The sequence below is a fragment of the Ascidiella aspersa genome, chromosome 1, assembly GCF_963924565.1.
Source record: "Ascidiella aspersa chromosome 1, kaAscAspe10.2, whole genome shotgun sequence".
Lineage (NCBI taxonomy): Eukaryota > Metazoa > Chordata > Ascidiacea > Phlebobranchia > Ascidiidae > Ascidiella > Ascidiella aspersa.
Window position 1 is genome coordinate 21,414,058 of NC_139447.1, and position 13,984 is coordinate 21,428,041.

The window sequence follows — 13,984 nt, forward strand, 5'->3', positions numbered from 1 at the left end:
TTAGCACTTGGTTGTTTAAACAGCTTTGTGAGGGTCTCAGTTCCAATTAAACCTGTCTTCTCTGTTACATGGAGGTGCGCTGACTCTTCCATTGTAATACAACAAGGCGTCTGTTTAAACTGCGAGATGAGCTTCTGCAATTTTTCAAGAAGAATCACGATTTTCAAAATGACCTGGAGAGCAAACATTTTCTTACTAGATTGGCATATCTATCGGATATTTTTGATGTTCTGAACAACTTCAACCTGTCGTTTTAAGGACCCAATGAAACTCGAACAGAGTTTGTTTCAAAGCTTAGAGCACTCATTTGTAATTAAGCTGGACCTCTGGACAGAAAATGTTTGGAATCAAAGCTACGAAATGTTTAAATGCCTCACTTCCGTTGAGAAAAATCCTGATACTGACATTACTGAAAAAATGTGTTTTGTTTAAATTATGGCTTTTATGCTTCCTGGATTTGTTAAACTTTAATACAGCTACATGCTCATTTTCTTATCTGTATCATAAAATGGTTATAGTTTGAGCTATTCTAGTCAGATGTAGCTTAGGTGGTATATGAACACTGTACAAAAGCTTAAAATGGTACACGAGAAAAAAAATTTGGGAATCACTGTTCTAAGGCAATCCAAGATTCGTTTAAAAATAACTGGATCTTTTAATGATTTTCTCACCCAAAGAGCCGAAATCTATTGGGTTGAGTTGCCTACTGTCCACTTTGATAGCATTTACACATAGGTATTCTCTTCTTTATTTTATTATTCCAGATGCGGTCCAACAGGTTTCCTACTAAATAATATTTGTGATAGTTACTAATATAAATCTCCGTTCTTAAAGGAATTGGTTTACAAAATGTTTTGTCAAACAAGCTTAAAGGGTTATTAACTCCACAAAGCTGTAATGCTGCATGAAAACTGTGTTTATCTTGTTACAATTTTAAGTTGCTTATGATAGAATAGCCAAATTACAAAGACATTATTATCAGAATTTTCTTTAGAATAAAAGAATCTGCCTGAATCCTAATGGTGGAAAACAATCGGTTATTATGCTTTAACATCAATGATACAGATTAAACTAAGAACAAAATTAGTTTAATCTATAGCGGGTTGAATGATATTAGTGGTAACTATTATATTTTTTACTGGAGTGTTGATTTTGCACATAAAACGCATGTAGAGCCTTTGCATAATCTAATTAGAAGCAATATTTCCCCTGAAATTGTGCGTTTTTAAAGAAATTTAGCGTTTCAAATTTTTCAATTAAAATGACAAATTTTGATTACCATAGCTCAAAATTTGAATCCTAAGAATTCCTTTTAACCGCAAACAAAGAGCAAAGCAATATAATGTTTTAACACTTTGATAGGAACTTATCCAAACTTTCAACTCGTGTAAATACAAATCAGATAAAACCTTCTGCTGAAAAAGATGCATTGTAAAATTAATTTTTAGTGGTTTCAATTACCTGAAACAAACACACACAACTGGATTTAAATATTTTTCAATGCCTGAGGATCATACATTCAACTTTGAACAACCTTAATGTGGCAAAATCAGCTGACCTGAGCCTATGAAAAATTGAATATTTAGCAGCATATATTTTATCACAACAACATACACATTGTTTGTTTTGGTATTACTTTATCTTACCTGTTCGGAAATACATTGTTACACTGCAAGGAAAGTATTTTAGGATTTTTTTATTTTTATGTACTCAACTTTTACTTTCATGTTTTCATGGATTGTCTTCGTATATTTTATTTTTTTTGTGTTGACTTTTTTATTGTTATTTTTTTCTGCAGATTGTTAACTGTGAATGGCCAAGAATTAACAGGTTTGACACAAGATGAAGCTGTCATGATTTTGCGTTCTGTTCAACCTGGCTCCATTGTAAATCTAACAGTTAGCAGACAATGCAGTGAAACCTTGCCAAGAAAATTGGTATTTATTGGCAGATTTGACTCAACTGATCATACTAAATGACAAAACCTTATTTTTTATCAGCAGGATGACCCTTTAACAGATCAAATTATAAGTGAAGATAATATAAGGGAATATTTCATGTATGAGATTCCCTTAAATGACACAGGTATTTAATGTTAATTTTGAAAAAAATATATTTGATTCACATTGACTTGTTACAGTTTTATTTCATTTATAAAATGTTACTTATTTAATTCTAGGTTCTGCCGGTTTAGGTATAAGTTTAAAGGGTAATCAAAGTAAAAAAACTGGAAAAGATCTTGGAATATTTGTCAAATCTGTATTTCATGGTGGGGCTGCTTGGCAGGTTTGTTGTTGTACCACTGATTAATGTTGCTAATTTATAATTTAATGCTCCATTCTGCATGTTGTTTGGTTGTAGGATGGGCGGTTACAGTCCAATGACCAATTAATACAAGTTAATGGAAGGTCACTCACTGGAGTTAGTAATCATGAAGCAATTGAAATTTTGCGAGCTTCCATGTCAACCGAAGGCAATGTCAGAGGAATGATTCAGGTGTGTTATAACTTTTTTCTAATACATCCCTATTTAAAGGGAACAAAGTAAATTAACTAGAAAAGACAAATCCTTAATGAATACAAAAATACTTAAGATGGTAATAGCTCGTCGAAAAACATTCCAAGATGGTATTTCATCACGTATTTCATCTGAAGCCAGCAGTGATCTTTCTGACTCCATCCTTGAGCATTTGCATCATACAGGAAAAACAGGTCAAATAACATTTGATTAAACTGTTTTCCCATTTAAGTTTTTTAATCTAGCTTAACTTATTTATCCCCACAAAAGCCACCACCCTATGGTGGCCAAGACAGTGTTAGGTTACCCTAGCTTGACCACTTTTAAACTAAACGTTATATATACATTTTTAAATCCTTCATCACCGATAAATATATTTTGTTGATATAAGCAGTTGTGTCGCTTTATTTCATGCTTTTTTCAATTATGGTTTTCTAGCAAATTATTTTTTTTAACATTTTACTCATTTTTAAGTTGTAAGCACTGTAACAAACTGATTTTGTGTGTTTAATTTTAAATTTAACCCCGTTGTTACACTTTGTTGGGTGTTCAGACAACCCATGTCTTAGGTTTTGGTTACCATTTAATTGTGTTAAAAGTCAACTTTAGTTTTGGTAGCGCAATGTTGTGAATACTAGGATTTTTGGGGATTTTTTCTACCTAATTTTTTTCATTTATTTACACACAAAAGATCTTCCGGTCTATGTTCACACAAAGCAAACATCTATGCCTTCTATTGCTTTGGAAACATCATTTGGCACTAGCAACATCTCGGAAGTTAATACTTCTTTTCACTGCTCCACTTTGGAAAGGCCAAGTAGACATGGCCGCAGTGCTGCAAAAACTAGTGCAGTTGCCCGGCGTATTTCAAACCAGAACCAGCAACGCTCACATTCGGTGAGCAATGATGCCGACAAGTTGGATGTTGAGGTTGTTAGTAAAGTGAGGGAAAAAATTCTCAACTCTTCTTCATCAAGCTTTCTAAGTAATTTGATTCGTTCGTCTGTTGTATCACCAGCAGTTTTGCCTACAAGCAGCTATGCTACTTGGACAATACCACGTACACATAGAGTACCCAAACGGTCTCTTTCCCTTAAAAATCTTAAAAGTGAAGTTGATTTTTACATGCAAAGCAGTGAAAAAGAAGTAAACTCTGATGAAACACGTCGATTAGCTTTTGATGGTATAACAGGTAGAACTTTTCATCAACTGCATCTTCACATTCTTGGTGTGAACTTTCAAACTATTTTATTATAACACATATTATTTGCATGAACCATTCCTTTTTCACCTTTTTTTCTAATGGATGCGTGTAAAAACACCCATATCTCATTTCACAAATAATGTCTTCCCACTTTTTCAATGACTCCATATTCAATATTACTGATTCTGAAAAAGGGAGCAGCAATTTGAATTTATAAACTACATATTTTCTGTCTTGTGTGCTTTGCTAAGCATAAAGTATCTTGTACCTTTCATTTTTTTATATTCACACATATCTCACACAAAAACAGCTGCAAAAAAATAAGCATCTTTGCTAATACAAAATGTAAATATACAAGTTATCATTTTGTTTCATGTATGAAATCCTTTAATGAATTTCTTTACCAAAAATATCTATCCAATAAATTACACTAAACATGTTACAGTGCCATCACAACAATGAAAAAATTTCAACATAGCCACATTTTATCATGCCAAGTTTTATGTGATATATTTATTTTTTTAAATAAGTAAATTAAAATGTTAGATTCAAAACGAGAATAATTATCAAGTTAACCAGTCCAAACAGTTTGATTCTACCTTGATGATTGCTATCCATTTATTGACTTTGTCATGAATGATTTTCTTTCTTCTCTTACTTTTCTAATTTGATAGGATAATATTACAAAGCCATCCTCTAAAACAAAAACCACTTATTTTTTATGAAAGATTGAACAAATTAATTATTTAGCTTTAAACAACTTCGGCCAGGGATAGTTAACCACTGACCTCTGGGTCACAAAGTAACCCATTACGAATTTTTAGCAACCCACTTGGCTTTTAAATTAAGTATAACTAAATATTGTAGAAAAAAATAAATGCTTCACTAAACATTCATTTTAATATTTTGGTAACTGTAAATAATTGAAATATCTCAATAAACTTATGAATTACCAGCCAAGAAAACAAATAATATTATTTGTAGATAAGATGCAGCAGCAAGTTTACATGTAATTGAATGTATGACTCACTTGTATAGTTTTTTTTTATTTCGAGAAATATGGATACTTAGTTAAGGTGAACACAAATTCGCTGTACAAAATTCTTCCAAGGAGTCAAAATTGCATGCTTGCTAAACTCAAAACAGTTAATTACAATTTAGCTAAAGTGAATTCTTTGCATAGAGCATGATTATTTTTGTAAGAACTTGCAAGTATGCATGCCATCTTCATTATTTATATTATGTAAAATAAACAAATATAGAATAGTAACTGTGTGCTTGAATATGTTTTTTTATTGCAAACAGCTAACGAAATCGTTAACACGGAACCACTAGACAACAAACTTACCAGCCAACAAGAAATTCAGTATGAAGGTTCATTCAGAAGTTTGCCAAGTCCAACCTATCAAAAAAATGTTTCTATGGTTTCCAACAATTTAGGTTGGTTATATGCAGTTTATTTTTAATATACAAATTTACATTTATATTACATTATATTTAAAAAAAAATTGCCACCTTGAATTTTAAAACTATTTCAATCTTTTTCTTTATTAAAGTTATTGTTGTCATTATATGGCTTCATCCTGGACCTGTTAATTGTCTCTGTTTATTGAGTTATCATTTAGTAAGCAGACCATACAAAAAGTTAGCAGGTGTACATAAGAAGCATATTTAAACAAGTTTTTTATTAGTTTTATAAAACTAAGAATTAGTTTATTAAAAATATTTTTGTCAAGGCTAAAATGACACCCAAATGTTACATGACTTTACTGATTGGTACAAATTATTTAATTCATTGGATATTTTACAGTTAAGAATTAATTTGTTTTAGTATGTTCCGTAAATATATTTTTTATTTGGGGCGATTTCTTCTGGTAATTTATAAGAAACTTAATAATTGCCCTAATGTCTAATTATTAGGAAAAACAAATTACTGAATTTTAGTGACTGAAGTTGACTGGCCACTTTCTCCGTCACATGACCCTTTCCAACGAGAGTCCATTGTTCGGCAGTCCGTATCAGAGAAACGCAGAGAAGTTGTTACAAGGTTTCTTCCAAGCAATGACATTTTAAAACTTTCCACTAAACCAAACACTGATAAAGGTAACTATGTTTTTAAAAGTTTTTTTTTTTTTCTAATTAAATAAAAAACAACTGTGAATCAGGCGAGCCTAGGGATTTTTTGCACTTTAAAAACCTGTTTAATTTTATTTAAGAAGGCAGTAAAGTGTTGACGCAAAGAATGAAAATAAAGCGTTTGCTTGGTTTAACATTGGAGTTTACACGTCTGCATGCATATTACCAATGAAAGGTGTAATAAAACTACTTCGAGGAAACGCGATAACTTAATTAATTAAGTTGAGTGGTTGTTAACCTTTTTAAGTCTGGGCAGACTTGGCGTGCAAAGCGAGCACAATGTTTTCGGTATACCGGCAGTTCTTTTAAATTTCTAGCGAGTTTTTATTACATTGTCAACAACAACAAAATGGTTAAAAAATATATGTCCAATATTTTTAAATGCGTTTTCCGTTTGTCCGTGACGTACTGCCTTTCACGGCGCACGATAAAGAAGCACTAATCTAGTTAAAAAAACAGCAACAAAACGTAAACCAACCGGACGTAAAAAGATTATTTTAGAAAATTTGTAGCATTTACATAGTTAAAATAGTCAAAAAGTATTTGAAATGGACTTGTGTCTAGTTTATCAAAGAGGCGTCGGGCCGGATAAATTACATTGGCGGGCCGTAGGTTGCCGACCCCTGGTATAAATCATATATATATATAAATAGATATATATCCCAGGGAAATACTCGTTGCCCAGGTTGATTATGGTATTCAATGTTTGCTAGGGATGCTCAAAGTAGAATATCGAATCCTTGAGATGGGATTCGAATCCAATTCTGCCGTTTATTTCGGGTAATTGGAACCGATATAATTTAATGTTCTACCGCCGATTGTTGCGCCTAATTGCACAAACGCGTGTGGTAAGTTGGCCTGTCGCTGCGGCGACCAATTTACAGAGCTTGCTTTAAATGTAACCTGGTAGTGCAGTGTCAGCGTTTTTTCGGGCGACCAATTACCGCGTCTCGCGATAACGTTCGTCTACTAATTAAGTGTCAATCAAGCGTTATTGGGCGAGCGATTAACGTGTAATGTCTGGTGTGCAGTTCGCAATTTCCCTAAATGCGTTAAGTTGCAAAAGTAACATAGCGTTCCAAAACGTGCTGGCCGTCCACAAAATGCGCTATGGGGTTACTTAAGGTCAACTTTAGGCCAATATTCAGGGAAGTTATGCAGTTATGCACAACGTAATTGTCAAGAATTCGTTATGTCAATAATAACTTTGTATTCTTTGCAGTACATCATTTGACTGCATAACAGATCATGTTAGTCAATAAAAGAAGCAATAAGACTTAACAATGCTAAGACTTCTGTGTGCAGTGTTGCATTTTCTCACTATTGGCAAAAATATAAGTTTTGGACACAACCTGGACAATTGACATATTACAGTTTACAGAACGTCTTCAGATGATAGTTGTTAAGAATGTTAAACATATGAGAGAGTTTTTTTATTATAATATACACATGTTAGAAAATTGTTTGGGCGATTTATTGCTGTGATTGTGGGCCCTGTAGGGTAGATTAAGATTAATCCCTTCCCCAAACAAAATCAAGGTTAAATAATTTAATAAAAATATACTAGGATTCGCTATTCTGGATTCGTTATTCTAGATTCGAAACCTATTATTCTAGAATACCTTGGGATTCTACTTTGAACATCCCTAATGTTTGCCTCAAAATTGTGTATGATACATATTTGCAACTAAGGCATTGTCCAGCTTATAAAATTGTTGTTTCAAGAATCATTTTATTCTGCCAACTTTACACAAATGTAAGAAGCCATTAAGCTATGGCCTTTCCATCACTTTGACAAGGTATGTTGTAGTTCCCTAATTGCCAAATCAGCAGGTCCAAAAGCCCAAAATATTAAAATCAATATTTCTTGGGGCAATTTAGCATATAACAATAAATTTATGTTATATAAACTGTTGCTACCGGCATAATAATATACTTGAAAAAAAAACAGCTCCTCTGGTAATTTTAATTCTTTACCAACGTTTCAGCAACCTATGCAAGTTGCCTTTGTCAGGGTGAATGACACCGAATGCTCGTACAATAAATGGAAAAAACACAAGGGAAAAATGCATAACAATCGCAAGCAACGAAACGATAAGAAGTCCTTCAGCGAAGAGCTTGTAGCATGCTGAGAACATCACGTCTGTTTTGATGTTCATGGTGTTACTGTTCTTATAAATGTTCCAGGATTCCAAAAATATTCTTTTTCTGTAGTCTGACTTTGTTTGCCACGTCCCTTTGGTGTTCTTTTCGGCGTGTCTTGAACGACCGTCCGGTCTCGCCGATATACACAAAATTACAATCCACACAGGGGATCGAATACACCACGCTTCGTTAGTCAAAGGAACTGATATCTTTAGGGCAACTCAGAAACTTTTGTAGATTATTGGCAGGTTGCACACCAACCGCTATACCGTCTCCCAGCATACGTCGTAACACATCGGTTAGTTTTGGTATAAAGGGCAGCATAACAAACCCATCTTTTTTACAAAACTGACCTGCATAGAAACAGAATTCGGTCGGCCGTGGAGCATCCAGTTTGGGCAACCGTTGAACTTCAGGGCTTTGTGTACCTTTTTAAGAATGCTGTTAGAACATAAGCGTCGGGCCACACCTCTCTTTGGTAAATGGGGTAATGATAACGAAAATTGAGATACCTGCCTGTACTAGTTGGCTTGTGGTAAACTCTTGGACATAAAACACCGTCATTAGTCCTTGTGACTTGAACATCTAAGAATGAAAGGAGGTTTGCCTGTTGCATTTCCATGGTAAATCGCATACCTTGCTGTGCCTAGTTAAGATGGTGCAACAATAGTTTCATCTGATTTTTAGCAATGACGGCAAATATGTCGTCAACATAACGCCATGAGAACCTTAGGTTTGGCAAATGTCACGTTGACAACATATTTGCGTCATTGCTAACATGCTGAAAAGAACAACAAAGGGATGTGGCAAACAAAGATGCAACAAAGTCTGCACTTTCATACCATGCTGTTTTCCAAAGCCACAAAATTGGATTGGTGTCGCTTCAATAATAGCATGATAGTCAGACTACAGAAAAATATTATTTTTGGAATCTTGGAACATTCATAAAAACGGTAACACCAGAACATCATAACAGACGTGATGCTCTTGGCATGCTACAAGCACTTGCTAAAGGGCTAGAGGCAAAACGTAATCGCTAATTATTTTCTTATCTTTTCGTTGCTGGCGTTTTTTCTTGCATTTTTTCCTTGTGTTTTTCATTTATTGTACGAGCGTTCAGTGTAATTTACCCTGATAAAGGCAACTTGCATAGGTTGCCGAAATGTTGGTAAAGAATTAAAATTACCAGAGGAGCTGATTTTTAAAGTAATGTTATGTATAGCGATTGATCATTGCTATGAAAATATTCTCATATGTTTTAGAAGCAGCCTAACATTTAAAGCCAAAGTTGGCATCGTTCCACAGACTGAAAATATTGTTTAAAAACTTTGTTAAATTTTTTTTATTGCTTTTAAGCGTTACATTTTGTGTTACTCCATATTTTCTAAATTTGTATCTTTGTTAAGTTTGGTTAATTGACAAACCTGTATTCAATTTATTGGTATATTTTATTAACAAAATAATTTTGAAAAAAATAAAAATGTAAAGCACTTATTAAACCTTTAGGTTTTTTTTAATCAAACAACTTAATCAGATACTTTGTGGATTACATTACATGTCGGGGCCTAATAAAAGTATCAACTCATTAAGCCCTTCTCCACAAAATATGTCATTCTCAACAAACAACAAGTAAATTCCTTGTCATTGCTGTAGTTTAGGGGTTCTCAAACTGGGTTATACAAAATTAATTTTGGGGGTATGGGAGAGAAATATTTATTGGCACTTTGATGCTTTTCTGCAATATTTATTTGAAGAAAGTAAAAAAACATTGACACTAAAATCAAGTCACTCATTACTTTTAGTTTTCCTCACCGTTGTAGACTAATTGCAATCTAAAGCATTTCCATTTGTAAAGGAACAGTTACCCACTTTCAAGTGCATTTCATTTGCTGCAACATTTAATTGCATACATCAGTTAATATAACTTGATATGTTAGTTTAGTCGATTTTCTGAAATTTAAAGACTGAGCTTGTCCAAACTGACCTTTACATTTAAATGTTCAATAATAATTGTTGTTTATATTACAAGAAACTCTTGCAATACCTTTATGCAAGTAACTTTCTTTTGTTTTGAAGAAAAATTATAAAAAAACACCTATAAACTAAATTTAGACTTTTTTCTGCTAGATTTGGATTTTTAAAGTTGAATAACCTAGTGTCTTTGAATAGAGAATAATAAGAACAGAACATTGAATTCACCTGTAATACACTATATAAGATTTTACCATTTGAAAACAAACAGAGTGAGCTAAATATGGTAAACATGTTTGTAAAATGCAATCGAATAACAATATTTTATGGATTAATGACAATGTATGCATTTTCTCAAATTTTTTTTTTTACCTATAAAATAAGTTTTGACCTATAAATAGCGGGCGTGTTGGTGAAGTGGTTAGCGCCACTGACCAGCAATCCTCAGATCCGGGGCTCAACTCCCGGCTGAGCACTTTACGCGCGGTGCTTGTGGGCTGAGCACCTGAAAACCATAGCCCGAAGATCAAGCAGAGAGCGCGAGTTGCTGTCAAGTAAATAATCTCTACAACAGCGCGTCTACGAGCTGCGCTGGCGGCCGTGGAAGTAGAAGAAAATCTCTCAATACTTTACAGACTTGTGTGTATGGTAGTGCAATGTATGGTAACGCGTACATTGTATCGTGATGTATATGTAACGCGCATCGAAAAATATGTATATGTATGTACCTATAAAATTATGGTTTTTGGCAAATTTTTACCTAAAAATATTTATTTTCACCTATTTGGAATACATTGGCTTAAACCAGGGATGTCCAACATTTAGTTGGCCGCATTGACACTTGAAATAATTTAGGGCCGCAGAACCTATTAAGTTTCAAAATTAAGTATTGTTCTTTAGAGTTATAACGGGCCTTTATAGTTATATACATATTTTTTTACCCATACTGTACTATTAGTGCGCCCCTAAAGGCTGACTGGTACATTTAAATTAGGCTAATATTGAACGTTTAAAATACTACTTGGGGGTGAAAATGACCAGCGGGCCGCACAAAAATTTCAGACGGGCCGCAATGTGGCCAGGTTGGACATCCCTGGTTTAAACAGTACATTCTTGTATACAGTATCACACTAGTGTCTTAGCGTCACCAGTCACTTGTTTTGATTGTTTTCCTGACAACAGGTAGAACAAAAAGCTGTTATTTTTTCGGATTGATGCAAATCTTTTGAAAATGCTTAATTGATATTTTTAGAATATCAAAACAACAAACAACTTCCTAAGAAAAACAAAGTTACTGGCTGTTTTAGAAAATCGTTGAGTAAACAGTTACTCAATTGCCGGCAATTGCGAAAAATTAGCATAACCTATCATGTTATCAAAATAGTAAAACGGTAATTGTAAACTACCAATAAAAAACGCACTAATTACTGTTTAATAAGTTCTTTCAAATCAGAGATAAACAATTCTCTGAAGCAAAAACGAATTTCAAGCGTAACATAATGCTATAAACCAGGCATGTGTGGTTAACTCTGCCTGCCTATAGTACATATATAGTATGTTTCTCTAATGAATATATATTACAATTGAAATGTTGTTAGTTGTTACCTATAATTCAAAACAAAATTCAAAATAACCCCAATACTAAAATCCAAGGCACAAAGTATACTTATATTTAAAAAAAGTTTGCGTGTTGCCTTTTGTGATCGATTGATGATCACATGCAAACATAAAATGAATAAAAACTTCTTTAAAGGTATATAAAAAAAATTAGTTAGCTTTAGGGTTGTCCTTTATGGAAACATTGTGTATGTAATAGATTTGAACTAACAACCTAGGCCAATGATAGTGAACCACTGACCTGCGGGTAACAAAGTAACCCATTACAGATTTTTACTGCCCACTTAACTTTACAAAATAAATAAAACATAATTGGTTCTTAATATTCATTTGAAGTAAAATTGAATCGTCTCAATTAGCTCGAAATAGACTTATTTTCGGAAAAAAAACTTGTTTTGTTATTTATTGTTGGTCGCATACAGGTATTAAATTAAAAACACTTTGGTTTTCTCATTAAGAAACCAGTAATTCTTTGCCAATGTATTGTGTGCAACTTTTAAATCTAAATTGGATACTGTTTACTATGCCATGCTGAAATGTTTTGTGAAACATTTTTTGGTAAATCAATAATTTATTGTGGAACTGCAATGCATTAACTCAGGGGATCGCAAACTAGAGTATGCATATCCTGGGGTGGTACAAATTGCTTGGGTACGCATGCAATTCATTTTACTGGCACTGTGAACATTATCCTCTTTTTTAGCTTGCTAAGTGCATCGTCCAAGCTAAAACCACCATGCTTAACAAATAATTAATCACTGGTATTCAAATGTTTTTTATAATTAGCAAAGTATTAAATATTTCCACAACAAGCTACAGTTTGTTTTGACACTATTCTCTTAACCTTGGAGTCATTATTGTGTGTTTCTTGAGGAATGGAGTGTTTATATTGCTTTGTGATGTAACTACCCTATACTACAAATGTAGTCAATTTCAGTTTGTTTACTGCAGTGCGCAAGCTAATGGGCTGAAAATATTTTGACTAAAGTGGAAAATAAACCAGTTATGTGTAAAAAAACACTAAACCCTAATGTGTGTGGGTGTGGGTATTAGAATTAATATTTGTAAAATGTATTTTCCACTTCCAGAATCCAATGAAACTCAAACAAGAAAAAAGTCAAGCCATGTGCGCAATTTGTCGTCACCCATTTTATTGAACAAATCAAAAATTACTTCTAAAAATATTAACAACTCCAGCTCAGCAGGTAGTTGTTTTATGTGTGTTATGCATGCATTGTTTGTTATAATTATTATTAGCAGTGAAAATAAATTAGTGTTTAATTCCTTTATAATGCATGTTTTTTTTGTTTTTTTGTATAATGCATGTTGAGTAATTACAAGCTACAAAGGCTAGGTTTATTTTTTCCATTCTGTTGGTAATGTAATTGCATATGCAAAACTTTGCAGTTGTAGTGACATTGATTTACTGTTTTCAAGTTTAGTAGATAAGATTGTTGTTCATGAAAATAGAGAATCTTGCATGTTTCATAGGCGAACATCCAAACAAACAGCTGACCATCAAAGAAAGCCTTGGTATTTCATTAAACTCAAAATCTGCCACCATTATTGATGAGTCAGATAGACATTGTGTTAATGGATTCCGAAAGTCTATATCAACTGAATCACTTGTTGCATCTGCTAACTATGCTCCCAACACACCATTGAATAGCCTCGGAAACAAATATATTCCATTTTCTCGCATGACAGGTAGAATTCATCTTTTAAAAATATAATTATTATTCAAGGATCAAGCCATGTAAAATAAACACGGTGACAAACTTCAAAAAAATCCTCATAAAACATCACTTGAAAACAATCAAAATAATGTATGCCCATTGGGGGCATTGGCCAATACAATGAAAGAAGGCTTGACTTAGCGTTGTCAATTGGGGAATACACCCTTGGTAATAAGCCAACCTGAACAAATAACGAAAAGCGAAACAGAAGATAATCCTGGGTTTAGGGTCAACCAAACAAAAGATGAAAATGGTGTTTTGCGTTTGATTTTGGTTTCGCATTAGCTTGAGAAGCGTGACCCAACTACATTAAAAACATTGCCGCTTCGGACAGTGCGTTAAACCATGACAAAACACCACTTAGGCTGGATCCCCACCGGACCTCAGACACAACGCGACGAGACATGTCTGACTGTTCACTTGTCGCGTTGTGTATGAAAGCGACTCTGTACAATCCCCACCGACAAAGCGCGCGAAAGTTAAACTCGACAAAGCTTGGCTATATAATTTGGTTGTGATCATGGCGAAGGCAAATAACAGGTAAATTTTAGAAGAAATCTGAATTTGGAAACGTAACCAGTAAAAAACTTATGGTTTCTATCAAAAAGCATCTTCAGACACAGTAAAAAAGTAGTGCACGCGCTATCTCGCTAAAAAC

General features: G+C 33.5%; 1 protein-coding gene across 8 annotated transcripts in view; it reads left to right on the forward strand.

The window, feature by feature from the left end:
* Positions 1-13,984, forward strand: part of LOC146168254 (partitioning defective 3 homolog) — a 56,352-nt gene that overhangs the window by 27,847 nt on the left and 14,521 nt on the right. For 5 of the 8 annotated variants that reach the window (XM_083389322.1, XM_083389324.1, XM_083389330.1 and 2 more), the window contains exons 13-22: positions 1,799-1,937; positions 2,001-2,085; positions 2,180-2,286; positions 2,362-2,496; positions 2,594-2,711; positions 3,209-3,709; positions 5,027-5,161; positions 5,666-5,824; positions 12,679-12,795; positions 13,082-13,297. In XM_083389322.1, the coding sequence (XP_083245448.1) occupies positions 1,799-1,937; positions 2,001-2,085; positions 2,180-2,286; positions 2,362-2,496; positions 2,594-2,711; positions 3,209-3,709; positions 5,027-5,161; positions 5,666-5,824; positions 12,679-12,795; positions 13,082-13,297 (1,712 nt within the window). The remainder of the gene's footprint in view (positions 1-1,798; positions 1,938-2,000; positions 2,086-2,179; positions 2,287-2,361; positions 2,497-2,593; positions 2,712-3,208; positions 3,710-5,026; positions 5,162-5,665; positions 5,825-12,678; positions 12,796-13,081; positions 13,298-13,984) is intronic. The other 3 variants (XM_083389323.1, XM_083389325.1, XM_083389326.1) reach the window with 3 other exon arrangements.